This window comes from Leptopilina boulardi, unplaced genomic scaffold, assembly GCF_019393585.1.
Source record: "Leptopilina boulardi isolate dan_hultmark-lab unplaced genomic scaffold, ZJU_Lbou_2.1 LbouV2_116, whole genome shotgun sequence".
Lineage (NCBI taxonomy): Eukaryota > Metazoa > Arthropoda > Insecta > Hymenoptera > Figitidae > Leptopilina > Leptopilina boulardi.
In genome coordinates this window covers 212,275-229,900 of record NW_026137659.1, presented here as the reverse complement: position 1 = coordinate 229,900, position 17,626 = coordinate 212,275, and the positions used below count along the sequence as shown (strand labels likewise).

Genomic DNA, 17,626 nt, shown 5'->3' with positions numbered 1-17,626 from the left:
CATAAAATTTTGACATTTAATTTATAATTTCTTTTAGTAAAAAATTCATGTGTCTGAATTTCTGTACGTTCAATTATACGAAAATTTTTTTTTTTTTTTTTTGATCTAAATTTATTAAAAATTAATTTAAAAAAATGTACAAATTTTTATTTTTTTAAATTCTTGACGAAAATTGAACAAATTTTAATTCGAATATATTAGAAAAAATTGAAATAAATTTAATTCTGTTTAATATCACAAAAGATTGAAACCAAATGCTCCAATTTTTATTCTAATTTTATTATTTGATAAAAATTCTGAAAGTTAAAATTTTTTTTTAACTAAAAAGTTTTTTAAAATAATTTTTGTCTTTTACTTTTCGAGGACAAAAATCTACTTTATTATTATATTAAAAGGTGTATAAAAAAAATGTTTAAAAAAATGTATAAATGATAAAAAGTAGAAAAATAAATTTAATAATGAAACTTACAACTTTTTCTCTAGCAGCTTGATCGAGATTATGAATTCCGACTAGAAGCGAATAGTCCATGATTTTGAAACTCTCAAGAACACGGCAGTCTCGTTGAATTGTTTTGACTAGAGCACTATATGTATCGGCCTCTAGAAAAATTCCCTCCGCATGATGTTCCATAAAATCTAAATCTTTATAAGTAGGCGAAGACTTTGCTCTTTCAGATCGCGAGGCCTTTAAGAAAAAAACAGAGCAAAAATTTTTTTATTACAATAGATTTTTTTATCATTTATAATTTTATTTTCAATGTATTTCCATTTGTTTCCTAAAATTATTATATTTATTATTTTAATATTTACTTTTCTCTTATAAGTTGAGCCTTTTAAGTCATATTTTTGGTGAAGTTTCACGGCTGATGGCAGAAGATTGTTCATAGCAACGAGTCTTACATTTTTACTGTTGCAACGATAACAATACAATCCAAAAAACTTTGGCAATAACGTCCTTGGATTTTGATTTAAATTCTGTAAATAATAATTAAATTGTAAATATTAATTCAATCAAACAACAGGCCCCGGATTGATTTTATAATTTTATAATTTTTGTCAATTCAAACTTTTAAAAACTATATTGTGTTATTTTTTTTATAATAAAAAACCTCTTGAAATAATTTCATTAGGGACAGAGAAAAAAATTTAAATTCTGACTGAAAATTTTTAAATTTTGTAAAAAAAAGTTCAAGTCGCATCTTATTAAAATATAATTCGAAAAAAATCGTACAATCTGAGGCCTGAATTAATCAATTAATCAAGCAATCATTAATAATAATTACTTTAATTACAAGCTTCACAGCATAAAATTTGCTTTAAAAAAAGGGGGGGGGGTGGTAGGGGAAATTTTATTTGAAAAAAGGGGAAAAATAGGGGAAACACTGTGAAGCCTGTAATTATTATTAATTTAAATCAATGAAAAAAAAAACTATTTACCATGTAATATCCAGGTAACAGAGTTTGCAGAAATTCACCTTCTTTGTGTTGAACAGTCTTGATGATAAATTCATCATCCTCTGTTAAATAAAAAATACTTCCACTCGCACCAGGATTTGATAATTCACGCAGTGGTGCACTGCACATCGACATCTGCAATTTTTTTTTTACAATTTAATTTATTAATCTAACAACAATAAAAAACATAATTTTCTATTTAAAAAACTCAATTTTTTTTTCTTAAATGGAGGAAACTTACCAAAAAATCATCTGGTTGGATGCCAAACAGATCTCTAAAATAACGAAATGCAATAGGTGCGTAATTCTTGAATTTAAATTCCGAGAAATGATGAGCTGGAGTATGATTTGAACCTTCGCTAGGGAAATTTGTTGTTTCAACGGTCATGAAATCTTGCATGAGCAAATCGCGTTCAGGTTTACTTGCGAGACCACCGACAGCATGTTGTATACCCAATTGAATAGATCCCATAATTTGTGTACTTTGAATCTAAGAAATTATGAATCAACTAATAATTGATTTGCAAAAAAAAATATATATATATTTAATAAATAAAACTTAAAAATTAAATAAAATTTTAATAAATTACATAAATTTACATAATCATTATACAATTTTTATTTCTCTATTTTCGCATAAATTCCTCTTTTTTTTTTCCTCCCAATAAAATCTACTAATGGAAAAAAAAACAAATTTGACTTAGATTTTTTAAATGAATTTCTTTAGCATTTTGTTTCCTAAGCTCATTAAACTTAATCAGATTCATCGAACAGAGGTCCAGTAAAGAATGACCCTAGAGATTATCAGTAAGAGAAACTAAACTAACAACAAGTTGATATATGTAAAGTAAAATCAACTTTTATTTATAGCACCTCTATATTATTTGCATTTAATGTTAACATAACTTTACAAATATCATTACTAATAGTGCCATGAAAAAAATTGGATAAACTTTTTTTTTTTTTAAAAAAAAAAAAAGTTTTTCCCTTTTTCTCTCTCTCTATATATATATATATCGATAAATGTAAATAAAATACATCAATTAAGATATGTAAATGATTTCTTCCTCTTCTCATATATCATTTATATAATTCTTACCTTTTTATATGTAATTTCGCCCCCAACTCCCACCCTTCTGTGGCCAATCTTTTTCTCTCGCTCCGATTTATTTCTTGACACTCCAACTGGAGTTTTCGGACCTGCACTGCCATGTTGCACTGTTGAGCTCTATAATAATAATGAAAGATCATGGTGCCATTATGCATTCTTTTTATGCTTTCATTGATGCATCGCAAAGGGACAATTGCTGCAATGTAGAATTGTTAAATTGAAAAGAAAGCAGACAAACTATTTCATATGATTTTATGTCTTTCTTTAATATATTCACTCATCGCGGGTCAATAATCTTCATCTTTGTTAATTCTTTGCGTATAAACAATAATGTAATTTTCTTAGTTTTTAATTATTACAAAACACTAAATTAATATCAAATTTTTTTTATTTTTTCTATTTTAATATTTTTCTGATTTATTTACTGTTAAATTTATTTTTCCATTTTATTAACTGATCTTCATTTCTTGATCAACATTTTAAATTAAAGTTTAATTAAAAATAAATTAATTTTTCTTTGGAAACTCCATTTGTTACAAAATAGTTATTTAAAAATTTTTTTTTTTTATATTAAAAACTTCCACATGTTCTGTAAATTTTAACTTTTCAATAATAATTTCAAAAAAAAAAGACAGGGCCTAATTTAGTCGTGATGCAAGGAATGTTTATTTTTTCGTGGAAATGACCATCTATTAAAATCATATCTACTTCAAACAAATTGATAAGTTAATAAAGTCCATGTGAAGAAAACACTTAATAAATAAATAGCATTCCTTTTATAATTTGATTTAATGAAAAAACAAAATTTTCTTGTATCTATCAATTAAAAAAAAAAAAAAAATAGTAATAAATTCGAATTTTTATAATATTAACAACTTTCAAGTAAAATAAATAAATAAATTTTAAATCGTAAAAATAAGTGAATTTTTTTTTAAATCACTGCACTTTCGAGTATAATTGAGAACAACTTTGAAGCAAAAAAAAAAAAATTATGTATTCTTATAACGGGAATTTTTATATACATATTTCACTCCAACTTCTAAACGTTCGAATGAATTCTTTGATTTTCTCGTGAAATCACAATTAATTGATTTTTTTTTTTACTATTTTGACAATTTTTTTATTTTATTACAATTTTCATTGTTATTTATTCATTTTAATATTCATTATAATTTTTTAATTTTAATATTTATTTATTAATAATTATTGATGTAATAAATAAATTTAATAACTAATAAATTTAATTTAAAATAAACTTTTTCCTATTTTTTTTTAAATATTTCACTAATATTACTTCAACAAAAAATGAATTTTATTAAATAATTAATAGGAACAATATTTGAACTGCAAGAACAACAAAAAAAAAAAGTCGTTTACATGAATTCCCAAAGCTATGAAACGCTTCAACTTCAACTACTTTAATTAATTATCGATTTTCATTACATAAACACAACTCTCACGAATAGATTTTGGAGTTTCATTAAAAGAATGCTAATCTATCATGCAATTTGGTTTGTAAACAGAAAAAAAAATAGAATATTTACTAGAACGACAAATTTCGAAGGAAACAATATCTTGAAAACAGGAAGGAAAAAATTTTTTTTTTCACAACGTGAGTCACTTAAATAATGATAGAAGAATGTGCATTGAACAAGATATGTATATGAGAGAATACAGTAGAAAGTAGCACAAGGAGCCTTGAAAGTGACAATGGCCTAAGACTGCACTTCTAATATATCTATTCATGGACCTTTGAAGTCCAGTGTGTTGTATAAATCGATTCCAAAATTTCAGAAAATTAAAAGAAATCAATTTCATTGAATTTAAATGACTATTTTAAACCTTGAAAAATATTTTTAATACAAATAAAACGGTAAATAACGGTTTTAGATTATAAAAGAAAAAAATTAACTATATACTGCTAATTTATCTACCATTTAAAAAAAAAAATAAATAATTTTAACATTGCAGCAAATGATTGCGATTTTATTTAATTAATAAATAATTTATACACTTACGTCAAAGGCTGATACTTTTTCACCCACTGATTTATCTGCAAAAGAAAAAAAAAAATAGATTTCATTTCAAAACATTTTTATGTTCGGGTCATTTTTTTTTAACAACTTTTTGATTATCCGATTCACACGGAAATAAAAATTAGTTTTTTTAAAAAATATTTTAAATTATTTTTTAATAGTAAGATAATAATTAGTAAAGTAACTAAAATTAATAATTTTAAAGCTGAACATAATTATAATTATAATAATTATAATTATTAATTTAATTATAAATATTCTTCATTAAATTTACCGAAAAAAAAATTAAAAATGTTTATTAACTTAATTAATTATAATTTTTACTAAAACAATTATTGCCAAGTGAAGTGTAACTTTTTAAATACTTTAATAATATTTTTAAAAACAAAAATTAAGAAATACTGTTTTACAATCACATTGAAACGAAGTGATTTAAAATATGTAGTTTATTCTTTTATATATATATATATATTACAATTGAATAGACTGAATCATTGTTCAACTGTAATTGTAATACCATCCTCAAAACCTAATGACTTTGAATAATAGGAAGCAGTGAATAAGTTAAAAGAAATACATTAATAATAATTACATTACAAATAATAATTATCCTCATTAGAATTAATAAAAAAAAAAGAATGTAAAACAATTTCAGTTAAATTTATAATAAATTTTCTGGAACGTTAAAAATTCACTTCTTTATTAATAAAAAAAAAATTCTTTTTTTTCTGGAAAAATTAACCTTTAAAAAAAATGTGAAAACAAACTTTGTTTTTGTTTAAAAACAGCTAGTTTACTTAGCGTAAAACTATTGATCTAATCTATTTTAACTTCCATAAAATGTTAACTTTACACGTGGGGTCTTAAAATAGAAACAATTCATCTTTTGTCCGAATAGTTATTTATGTTAGAAAACAAGGAAAACTTTTTACTACAAAAGTTAATTTATCTAAGTATTTTGCAAAATATTATTCAATAATGTAAAAAAAAAGTACAATTAAAGAATTAATATTTAACAATTTTCATCTCTCGAATACTTTTTTCGTGTGAAAAAAAAAATCATGAATCATTAATGTTTAAATGCAAGAAATTGATTATTAATCATTCGGATCAAAGTCTAGGGGTTTCTTTAGAAAAAAAAAAAAAAAAAAAAAAAATATTTACATTACAGTCAAAATTGATAAATGACAGATGATGTCAATCAGCTGTTACGAATGACCTACGTCATCATTGGAATTCCTAAATATTAAACAAGAAGTAGCCTTGACAATTGAATTAATTGGCTGAATTTTATAGGACAATGTTAATACTGATGATATAAGGGTACAATACCAATGAAATCAAACCTTCAAACTTTGTATTTTAATTCTAGAGGTTATGTTAATAAAATGGTTTAAACATATATATTATTACTCACTGTCTTCCTCCACAGAATCTTGAGGTCGTAGATGGTCTTCACCGCCCTGGGCTCGGCCTGTGAAACTTGTCTCGACCACTTCGATCACGTCTACATTGTCGCCCGAAGCCATTTTGCATCCGACAAGGCGAAACTTTGAACTCACTCTAAACGACAATTCCGGTTGTCATTTACGATGTTCGCATTTCTCAACCAAGAAATTCGCATGATTTCTTTTTTAATTGAATGTTCAGTGTGCCCCATCGATGTGCCATCTGAATTCCTCGTACATTTTTTTTTCACACTCGCGAACTTCAAAATATGTCAAGCTTCGGCCCCTAATTCCTGGGCAACGAAGAACTCCCCCGTCTATTGACCGGACGCCATATTGCCAAAAACCGATCTGACATCTATTGGACACGTTTTGAAACACTATTACATGTGTGTGGGTGGTATTATTTTCCGATAATATAAATTATATATATATTCTTATTAAGTTATTTAATTTGTGCTTAAAATAGAGAAAAAAAAACAAGGGAAAGAATAAAGTAAAGAAAAAAAATATTGTTTCGCATTTTTATTTTTCATTCGTATTTCAAATTAGTTCCTATTTTATCATAAATAGCGATTCTTATCGATTTCCGCTTTTATTGGCGGCAATTTCCGCATTAATTTGAAATGTTTTAATGAATATTCCGTTTTCATTTAATATTATATCGAACATTTATTTTTAGAATGGTATTAAAAGATAGTTATTTTTTTTCTTTTTGTTCAAATATAAAATAGATTTTAATAATTAAATGTCTTGTTAAAAATATGTGAAATTTAAATATAAATTATTAATTATTAATTATAAAAATTATGGAATAATAATAAAATTTGAAGAAAATGTAATTTTTATTTTCGATACGGAAATCTATTATTAATTATATTCATTTAATTTTTAATAACTTTTTCATTTTATTTTTTATTTATTTTTTTTTTTCTAAAAATAAAACATTCACAAAAATATCACTAAATTCTAATATAATTTGAAAATGGATGTGATGTATAAAAAAAAAAATTCTATAATTGTAAAAAGTTATGAAAATACTTTAATTTGTTTTTCCTATAATATAAGAAATGGGGGAAAAAAAGAATTAATTATGCAGTGATTTATTTAAAGAATTAAGAAGTGGATATTTCCCACGGCAAATTCCTTTAAAGTCATCAGTCTCAATACTCCAGATCATTACTCCTCCTAAACCCATTTTTTTCGCATATTCAGCTTTTTCTGTTAAAGAGCTTTAAATAGAACAGAAAAAATATTTTTACAAATTAAAACATATTAAAAAAAAAATTAAATTGTAATAGATAATTATGATAATTTAAAAAAAGAGTAATTTAGAAAAAATAATTTCTTTTTTTCAAATTAAATCTTTTGAAGTTTTTTTTTTTTTTGTAAAAATTTCAATAATTTTTTTTAATTAATAAATAAAAATTCTTACTTGCAATTATCATATCCGACCCATTGATTATTCAAATAAGCATAAGGAACTTTTTGTTCTTGATTGAATCCAAGTTTCCATGTTTTTTGTTTTTGCATCTCTCCAATTTCATTGAATCCTAAAATTCCAGCTTCCCTCGTATAAGGTCCAGCTGTTCCCGGTCCAGTAAATGGGGCGCCAATTTCATGATTGGCTGAATTTTCTAATGTAAATGTTCTCCCATAGAAACCTGTTCCAAGAATCAATTTTTCGGCAGGTGCTCCTTGAGATAACCAGTATTTAACTGCTGAATCCTTGAAAAATTTATTTAAAAAGAAGTATAACATTTTTTTTTTGCAAAAAATTATAAAAAATAATAATTTTTTTTCTTAATTTTTTAAAAAAAATTAAAATTTCACTAAATTGTTCTTTATAATTTAATTATTATTTGAAATTTAAATAAATTTTTTTTAGATATATTTACAATGTTCATTTGTCTTTTTAATCCAGTTTCATTCGAAGCGGGATAAAGTGGTGCATGATGTCCAACTTTATGATCGGAATCAAATGATCCATGAAAATCATAAGTCATTAAATTAATAAAATCGACGTATTTTGATAAATTGGAAATATCATATGATACACTTGCTGTTGCTTCGGCTGCACCAACGGCAATACTTAGTATTAAATTTTCCTTTTCAAATCTTTTTTTAAGATCCTTTAATACTAAAACTAAATTTTTCACATCCTCAGGATGTCCTCCTCGTTTTGCAGGATATTCCCAATCAAGATCGAATCCATCAAATTTGTATTTCTTGACAAATTCAACGACATTATCGACGAATTTCAATCGAGTGACTGGATCATTCATTACTCTGTATTTATAGAGATTATTGTGACGTAATTAAAAAAAAAAATAAATTACAATTTTATTTCTTTATTATTATTTATATATTTAACTTTATTTCTATCTGACAAAAATGTATTTTTTAAAAATATTTAAACAAGAAATTCGATTTTTTAATAAATCTTTGTTTTTTGACAAATCCAAAAATTACATTTTCTTTTTTTTATTAATTAGGTATTATTTATTATTAAAAACTTTTTATACGATTTCACGTTACTTATCAATATTTAATTTTGTATAAAATTATTATTTAATATATATATATATATATATATTAATTTTAAATTTCTTTCATAATTGCAGAATATCTAAATTTTTGAAAAATTAACAAAACAGATCTAATCCTTTTGGAAATTTTATTTTTGTTTTCACATTTTCTATGAATAGAAATTTGAGTTTTTAATAAAATTAAATTAAAATAAGAAATTTTCTAATAATAATAATAATTAATAAAAAAAAAAATCTAATTGATAAATAACTTGAAATTGTAAAAAAAAGTTTTTAATAGTAAATAATAAAATAATAATAACATTTTAAAATATGCAAGTAGATTATGAAAAATTGAGAAATTCGTAATTTTTTATTTATTTATATATAAATACAAACCTGGAATATTTACTTGAACCTTCATTCCAACCGCCCATGCTAATCATGATTTTTGTCAATGGACTTTTTTCACGAAGAGCATTAAACCTTCCGTATCCATCTTTTCCTCCATTATCCGGCAAATCTTGCCAAGGATCCAATACTTTCACTGTTCCATCTTCATTAAGTCCAGCAAATGCATAAATTAAATGTGTACAAAGTGTTGGATCAATGTAGGAAATATCAAAATGTCCATTGCCAGGTCGATAAACTGACCAACTGCCAAAGTAACATACGATTTTTTCTGCAAATTTACATTTAAAAATTATTTCTTTACTTTTTTTATACTTGAGTAAAAATTAAACGATTATGATAAATGTTTATTTAATTTAAATATAATTTATTTAATTCAAAATTTGGAAAAATAATGAATAACTGAAATTGCAAAAAAAAAACTTTTTTTTTTTCAAGAAAAAATATTTTATTTTTAAAATAAGGAAATTTTATTTCATTTTTTTTTTTTTACCTACTTACTGTTATTGTTAGTGGACATAATATATTATATTGTTAGAATATATTTTAGCTTCCGCAATAGTTGAAACATTCACTTTTTAAAGTTTATTCCAGTTAATTTATAAAGAAATCACTGAAGCTTTTGCATTAAAATGAACCACTTAAAGATAGTGATCATATACATATAAGAGAAAAAATTATTCCACGATGAGTCAGATTGAGCCCGAAGTGACCCCAACCAGTCTATATCTTCGGTACTATTATATGTATATATATATATATTAAAGAATATTAAGAAACTTATATTGGTTCTTCACGCCAAACTATAAATGAAAAAAAAAAAGTTAGATTAAAGTGATTACGTTTTTATTACATTATATATATATATATATTTTAGAATAATTTTCAAATTAAAGATAATAAATATTGTACAACTATTATATATTTAATAATTATATAATAATAAAATGCTTGGTCTGTCCTTCTGTCCTAACTTGAAGTTGGTCTTTTCTGATTTCATGTGTTTTTTTGAATAGTAATCTTATGACGTGTCAAATTTTGACAATTCTTTTTCTCATTTTTGCCAAAGTTGTATAATTGTGTTTCCAAATTTCGGAATAAGTTTCTTTAAAATTCCAAATTCGAAAATTCAATTCACGAAGCTGAAGTACACAACGTTTACCAACGAAATTTTTTTTAAAGTTGTATATTGATTCAAAAATTGTATACAAATACAAAAAAATTATGATGAGAAAAAAGATGCGCCAGGAAATTTCGTACAAGATAGTAATTTGAAAAAAAAATTAATTTTTAAAAATTAATTTTTAAGGTACCAGGGGCCAACGAATACCTATTAAATATTAATTATAAAAACACAGGCCTCGAATCAACTTAAAGACACAAAAAGTCGTTTTAGTCGATTTATATTCCCAAAAAAAGTGGATTTGTTTTTTATTTTAACAAAAATATTTTAAAGATTTTTAAATAAAAATTTTTTTTTTAAATAATAATCCCTTTCGAAGGGTTAAAGTTGAAATTTTTAGAAATAATTAAATTTCAAAAGATATTGTTAATTTTCAAACAATTATTAAATTTTATAGAACTAAAAATAATTTATCAAACAATTTTTGGAAAACATTTTTGAAATTTAATTGAATTGTCAAAGATTTAAAATTGAGATTTTTGAAATTAATTGAAACTTTAAGTGTTTTGTAATTAAAATTTTAGATGATTTCACTAAAAATTTATTAGAAAATGCGGACAAAATACAATAATTTGAAAATCATTTTTAATTGAAAAATGGTTTCAGATAGTTGAAATTTCAAAGAATATTATTAAAATAGTTAAAAATAATTGAATTTCAGGAGAGTTATAATTGAAATTATTAAATTTCAAAAAAAAAAAAAAAATTTTGATGGAAAATTTTAGAAATAATTAAATTTTAGATGCTTTTAAATTAAAATTATTGAAAATTCAATTAATTTTGAATTCAAATTTTTGAGAATAATGAAATTTTATATTATTTTACATTTGGAAAATAATTGAATTTCAGTTCATTTTGAATTGAAAATTTTGGGAAATAATTGAATTTTAATTTAAAATTTGGATAATAATTTAATTTAAGTTCATTTTTGATTGAAAATTTGGATAATTAATTTTGAATAGAAATTTTAGAAAATAATTGAATTTTATTTAATTTTAAATTGAAAACTTAGTAAATAATTAAATTTTAAATTGAAAATTTTGGATAATTATTGGATTTTTAATTGATTTTGAATTAAAATTTCGGGTAATAATTGAATTTTAGTTTATTTTGAATTGAAATTTTTAAAAAATAATGCAATTTTATTGTGATATATTTTTTTAAATTATAAACAATTGTTAAATTTCATAAAAATTTTAATTGAAAAAATAATTTTGATATAATTAAATTTGTGATGTATTTCATTAAAATTATTAAAAAAAATTAATTTAGTGAAGAATCATTTTAGTTGAAAATTTGTTAAATAATTGAATTGAAGAAGATCTGAAGAAGATCTATATTTTATACTAAAAAATGTATTTTATTTACATTTTTTTTCAAATGTAAAAAAAATGTCGCATTTTATTAAAATAAGTCGATAAAAGTCATATTTTTGAAAAAAGTCGGAAAAAGTCTTATAATCCGAGGCCTGTAAACATATAATTTTCATTAATTATCATTTAATATGTAATAATATTCTAATAAATTAAATTATTATTGATAATATTAATCTTTAATTTCTTTATAACAAACAATTAAATACTCAATTTGGCGCGTTTAATTTTGCTAGTTATATATTATTTAATTTAATCCATTATGAAACAAATGAAACTTGGAAAATAAAAAATTTGTGATCTTCTTTTTTCAAAATAGTTTTTTTCAGTATCATTCAAAATTCAAAATAAAAAAAAATATACAAAAATGGCACAAAATTGCATAAAATAAAAATTGTTTTTCAAAAATGACAAAGTCAATCACTTAATTTTACTTCAATAAACAATCATCATCATGTTTTTCATTTACTATAAAAATAGGTATAAAATTAAAAAAAAAAGAAAAATTAATAAGGTTATTTTCCATTTATAAATAAAAAAAAAAATTACATTTTTATATATAGATTGTCATGTTAAATTTTGGACGAAAAGTGATTAAGGAACCAAAATTATTGATTAAGAAATCATTAGTTCTAATAATGATTGGAACTATTGCATGGAATCTTTTCAATGATTATTCACACTTTTACAATGAGGTAAATTGATAAAAAAAATTAATTACCTAATTTTTCAAATGTAAAGAAATAAAAAAAAAAAAAATTGCTATTATTTTTTTTTTTTAGATTTTTTTTACTGGTTATTTGAAATTAAATCTTTTTTATAAAAAATTTCTCCTAGGTAAAATTGAAAATTTTTTTCATTTTTTTTTTTGTATGTTTAGAAAATTTTTAATATTTAAACATTTTAATAGGTTGTTCGTTATTCTAAATCACTGGCTATTCAAAAAGCTATGAATGGAAACAAGGAAAATAAAGTTCAAGCATGGAATAAAAGTGAAAAATATTTCTCATATTCTTCTTTTCCTAACTCACCTGAAAATAAAAAATAAAATTTGAATATTATTATTTCTTTTTCTTTGACCTACTGGAACAATTTATTACATTATTTGTCCTATAACAAAAACTTTTATATGCGAATAATACAATAGAAAAATAAATAAATACATTTTACATGCAATATTTTTAAAATTTGTTATTTCAAAAGAAATAAATTAAATATATATATTACAAAATTATATGTAAGGTACTATCTATTTATTTGACGAATTGGATAAAATTTCTAAAAAGCATTTAAAAAAATTATAAGAGAGGTTATGTACTTTGAAGAAAGAAAGAGCCAGTAATTTTTTTTTAAATATTGCTTTTCAATAAAACGATTAAATAAAAAATATTTCTAATTCAAATAAAGAATTCATAATACATGTTTATTTATTTTTAGTTCTAATTTTCATACCTTAATTTATTATTACAACAGGTGTCTGCAGGTGCATTTTATATCCCAAAATATTCCAGAAGAAATGTTATACAATTATTTTTCTTTAAAAACGAATTTAAATTCTTTTATTTAATTAATCTTATATGGAAATTCAATTAAAAATTTAAATATTAGCCACAATTTACTTGAATTTATTTGAAACATTTTAATATTTTTGAAAATGAAGAAGCGTATTGTTTTTTAAATGATCAGAGATGGGAATTAATGCAACACTAAATGTAATTACGTAAACTAACGTAATATCACGTTATAAATGTTTAGAAAAATCAAAAATTTGAAAAATTGAAAAAAAAATTTATAAAGAATTAATATTGTATATTATAATTTGTTTAAAATATTTACTTGTTTCAAAAAGAAATAATAAATTAATAAAATTTTCTGTATTACAATTGGAAACTTGCCATTGGCAAGTTCTTCTTTACCGACCAACCATATAGTGCGAAAGAGAGTATGTATATGTAAACATGATGTAAACATTTGTAAACTTTTTTTTTGACGTTTAACCTATAGTGCAGTCGTTTGTTTATTATTTGACGTTGAATATGTGAGCCAAAAAAAAATCAAGATTACACAAAAATAAACAAATATGAAGGATCTCGCAGTCGAAGTTTGCGACAAAAACGGAGCATATTATAAGGTTTGTTTTTTGAATATTATACAAAAAGTGGAGTAAATTAATAGCGACAAATGGCCAAATATATGGGGCGCGAAATAATTATAAAATTAAAGAATGCACACACTCGTATTTTGAAAAAAAAAATGCGATTCTAAAATTTAAATAATGTTTATTATGTGAAATAATTAGGTTAAACTTGTCAAAACAATAAAATTATTACAAGCAAAATACAAAAATAAAGTATAATTTCTATTTTCCAATTTTTAGAAAAGAGTATTCAAATTGTAATTTTTTTAAGAAATGTAAAATGAAATTTCGAATGTGAATAGAAATTTTTTACTTGCGTCAATATTTGATTTAATTAAATTATTTCTTATTAAAGTAGTAATTTTCTTTTTAAATATAAATTCACGATCTTAACTATGACGTTGTACTAATAATGAATTTTTAATTTTTTAAGTAATCACTTCTTCAACTTGATAAAAATTTATTTTTCTTTTCAGGCCATTGTCAACGATGTCTTTGAAGAAGAGCTTTTAGTAGCATTTGAAAATAAGTAAGTTTCTCTTTGAATTTTTTTTAATAAGTAAAATTCCATTAGTATTTTTTTTTTTTTTTAATTTAAAATTTAAATAAAGTGGCAAAAATGGTTTTAAAAAAACTATTATTTATTAATTTTTTATAATTAATAAATTTTTTAAAATATATTAAATATTTTGAAATAAGAAAGCTAGAAATAGAAAAATTTACAATTTAAGAATTTTAAAAATATAATAATATATTGAGATAAATTCATAATTAAAAATTAATTTTGCTGTTATCATAAAGTTGGCAACCAGAATCTAAGGTACCATTTTCTGAAATTCGTCTCCCTCCAAAAGATGGACCAAAACCTGAATTGCATGAAAATCAGGAAATTGAAGTATTTTCACGTGCACACAATAAAAAAGCTCGTGGATGGTGGAAGGCGATCATTAAAGTAATTAACAATAAATCACTGTGACACTGACATTAAAACATTTATGTTTTAAAAATTCTAAATTTAAAAATAAAAAATTGTATATTATATTTTTTTAGGTGATCAGAAGGGGATTCCAAGGAGGATTTATAATTGTAAAATATTCAAACTTGAGCAAGGAATATGAATATTATACTGAAATAAATTGCTCTGACATTGAGAGATTAAGACTGCAGAATCCTAATCCCCCTATTGATAAAAATACTTTTTATAAAATTGAAATTAAAGTACCTGAAGAACTCCGTGAATTGTGAGTACCTATGTCAATTTTTTTTTTTTTTTTTAATTTTCCATCATAATAAAGAATATATTTCTTATAAATAATTTACAAAAAAAAAAAAAAAAAATAGAAAATTTTTAAATTATAAAATATTTATATTATTTTGATTTAATAAGATAAATAATAATAATTATTATTAATTTATTATTTTTGTCAGCAATTTCTAATAAATTTTTCATCAATAGAAATCACAAAAAATTTCAATTAAAAAAAAAAAACTACAGCAGTTTAGATTTACAGAAAATTAATTTCAAATTTACAATCTTTTGCAATTCAATTATTTAAAAAAAAATTAATTTAAAAATCTGTAAAACTTAATTACCTTGTCTGGCATTTTTTTTTGCCGTTAAAACTGAAAAGTATGCTAAAATTTTTAATTCGTATAAATTTCTTAAATAAGAGTTCAAAAAATTTTTGAAATGGAAATTAAAGTTTTTTTTGTTCGAAATTTGTCCTACTTAATTAAAATTTTGAAAATTTATCTTAGTTCAATTTTGAAATAAATTCGAAATAAATTTTCTTGATAATAATTCTTTTAGAATTATTCTTATTAAGGAATTAAAAAAAAAAGGAATTTAATTACAATAAACATTAGTTATTTAAAGTAAAATATTTATTAAGTAATTAAATTTTAAAAAATCTACTTTTTTTTGCAATGTAAATCGATTAAAACAACTGTTTTTACACCCTTAAAGTCGATGCCAGGCCAGTATATTATTTTATTAATGAATTGATTTAACAAAATGCAATTATTTTTTTTTTTATAAAAAATATTTTTCTTTGTTAGTGCAAAAATGGATAATGTACACAATGAATTTAAAAAGGCAATAGGAGCGGCAATGTGTCGATATGTACCTGAACGTGGAGTATTGCTAGCAATTTCACGTCATGAAAATATACATCATTACAGTAATATGCTTCAGGAAATGCATATTCAAAATTTAACTGAAAAGGTAATTTTAACATGAAAATCCAAAAAGACATTGCATTTTTTAAAATTGTAATTTTTTTTTTTAAATAAACGATATTTATTTAAAACAATATATTATATATTATAATAAATAAATATATTTATTATTTATTTGTATATTATATTCATTTAAAAATTTTTTGCTTCTGATTTTTTTTTACTGCAGGTACTTCTTTTAAAAAGAACAGAAGAAGCAACTCGACAACTTGAATTAACAAAACTGCAGACGAGCGAAGGGTGAGAATTCCTTTTTATTTATTTATTTTTTTTTATTATTTGAGATTTGCCGTAAATTTTGTTTTAAACTCTGCGATTATTTTCCTGTTCTTCTATATATAGATACAATGACGAGTTTAACGTTCAAGAAGATTTAATGGGACTTGCTCTCGATCTAGCTACTGGAGGTATTGAAGCTCACGGAGCAAATATTCATGAAAATAGAAAAAATGATGGAATTACAAACATAGAATTGAAGGAAAATTCGTGTACATTTGAAATTTACGAAGAGGTAAGAAAAATTTACTTTTTAAACTATTCAAATTGCTTTTGTTTTATTTATGGACATTTTTTTTGAAATTTATCTCCAATTATTTATAGACCAAAAATCAATTTATTATGTTTTTTTTTAATTAAGTATTTTATTCTTTATTCTAAACGAAGCTATTTGGCTCAAAAAGGAATTTTTAATTATTTTACAGATACACGATGCTGTGAAAAAAGCGCGTTCTATGATAGAATATAGTGAAGAATCAATTCCAATACCAAAGGTTCTTATTGGAAAACTGATTGGAAAGAATGGTCGTATCATTCAAGAAATTGTCTACAAAAATGACGTAGTAAGTATAAAGTACAAAAATTGAAACAAAAAAAAAAAAAAAGGTTTGAATTAGTTGGAAAGTCAAGCTATGCGTATTTTGTAACAAAAACAAAAATTCAAAATCTTGTTCATAATTTTAAAAGAAAGCTTTTTTTTTTTACTTCTTAAAAAAAAGAATAAAAAATTTTAATTAGCACTTGAAACCAAATTAAAAAAAAAAAAAAAGAAAAAAATCTTTTTATCATTTGAATGTCTCAGGAAGCAGTCAATCCAGAGAGATTACAAATTGGAAATCACCGTGAAAAAATTTGTTGCATTTGTTTAACTGAACTAGCGACACATGCTTTCATACCTTGTGGACATCGAGATGTTTGTGGCACTTGTTGTGACGAGACAATGGCAAAATTATTATTAGAAAAATCCAAAGAAAATACAGAAAATGAAGTAGCAAGAGGAATATGTCCCATATGTAGAAGTAGATTTACTTCAATTAACATTGTCTATATATGAAAAACAAAATGTGAGAAGAAAAAAATGTTTTCTTAATAGTTGAAAATAGTAATTAAATTTTGATAAAATAATTTTTGTGCAATAAAAAAAAAAAAAAAATTAAGAAAACTAAAAAAAAAAATATCAAGAAATTATTTTTTTTTAAAAAAAAGTGAATTATTAACAGTAGAAAAAAAGAATTATTGTAAATTGGATGAAATTGTAAATATGAAAAATTAATTTATCCATTAATTAATTCCAATCTTTAATTACTTATTTTGTTGTTAATAATACATTTTTAAAATAATTTTATATTTTATTTTTTTAGTTTTATTTTTTTTTATTTCAACAAAATTACATTTTACTTTAACAGAATTGAATTTAATTTATATTATTA

General features: G+C 22.3%; 3 protein-coding genes across 11 annotated transcripts in view; 1 reads left to right on the top strand and 2 right to left on the bottom strand.

Moving 5' to 3' along the window:
- LOC127282842 (phosphatidylinositol 4-phosphate 5-kinase type-1 alpha) overlaps positions 1-6,408 on the bottom strand; it is a 41,036-nt gene extending 34,628 nt beyond the window's left edge. For 6 of the 9 annotated variants that reach the window (XM_051307419.1, XM_051307379.1, XM_051307388.1 and 3 more), the window contains exons 1-7: positions 6,020-6,408; positions 4,585-4,619; positions 2,555-2,683; positions 1,697-1,945; positions 1,438-1,590; positions 811-975; positions 470-685 (exon numbers count right to left, since the gene is read on the bottom strand). In XM_051307419.1, coding sequence (XP_051163376.1) covers positions 470-685; positions 811-975; positions 1,438-1,590; positions 1,697-1,945; positions 2,555-2,683; positions 4,585-4,619; positions 6,020-6,131 — 1,059 coding nt within the window. In that variant the 5' untranslated portion in view covers positions 6,132-6,408. The remainder of the gene's footprint in view (positions 1-469; positions 686-810; positions 976-1,437; positions 1,591-1,696; positions 1,946-2,554; positions 2,684-4,584; positions 4,620-6,019) is intronic. The other 3 variants (XM_051307429.1, XM_051307438.1, XM_051307445.1) reach the window with 1 other exon arrangement.
- Positions 6,409-7,069: 661 nt separating this feature from the next.
- On the bottom strand, positions 7,070-13,190 carry LOC127283232 (chitotriosidase-1-like). The gene is made up of 6 exons (XM_051307964.1): positions 12,998-13,190; positions 9,491-9,792; positions 8,978-9,260; positions 7,949-8,339; positions 7,486-7,778; positions 7,070-7,282 (listed from the first exon to the last, which is right to left on the bottom strand). Exons 2-6 carry the CDS (start codon positions 9,507-9,509, stop codon positions 7,138-7,140), a joined length of 1,131 nt encoding a protein of 376 aa, XP_051163921.1. The 5' UTR covers positions 9,510-9,792; positions 12,998-13,190; the 3' UTR covers positions 7,070-7,137.
- A 320-nt stretch (positions 13,191-13,510) lies between these two features.
- Positions 13,511-17,502, top strand: LOC127282992 (fragile X messenger ribonucleoprotein 1-like). Its single transcript, XM_051307620.1, has 9 exons — positions 13,511-13,676; positions 14,159-14,211; positions 14,484-14,634; positions 14,733-14,923; positions 15,741-15,906; positions 16,090-16,160; positions 16,263-16,431; positions 16,622-16,759; positions 16,999-17,502. Exons 1-9 carry the CDS (start codon positions 13,626-13,628, stop codon positions 17,248-17,250), a joined length of 1,242 nt encoding a protein of 413 aa, XP_051163577.1. The 5' UTR covers positions 13,511-13,625; the 3' UTR covers positions 17,251-17,502.
- The last annotated feature ends 124 nt before the right edge of the window (positions 17,503-17,626 follow it).

Bases quoted from the DNA above. Each gene is read 5' to 3' on its own strand.
- LOC127283232 (XM_051307964.1), bottom strand. The intron at 8,340-8,977 runs GTTTGTATTTAT...CTATAAATACAG, and splicing joins GGTTCAAGTAAATATTCCAG to AGTAATGAATGATCCAGTCA. The intron at 7,283-7,485 runs GTAAGAATTTTT...TTCTATTTAAAG, and splicing joins GTCGGATATGATAATTGCAA to CTCTTTAACAGAAAAAGCTG.
- LOC127282992 (XM_051307620.1), top strand. From the start codon at position 13,626: ATGAAGGATCTCGCAGTCGAAGTTTGCGACAAAAACGGAGCATATTAT. The intron at 16,161-16,262 runs GTGAGAATTCCT...TTCTATATATAG, and splicing joins AAACTGCAGACGAGCGAAGG to ATACAATGACGAGTTTAACG. The intron at 16,760-16,998 runs GTAAGTATAAAG...TGAATGTCTCAG, and splicing joins TTGTCTACAAAAATGACGTA to GAAGCAGTCAATCCAGAGAG.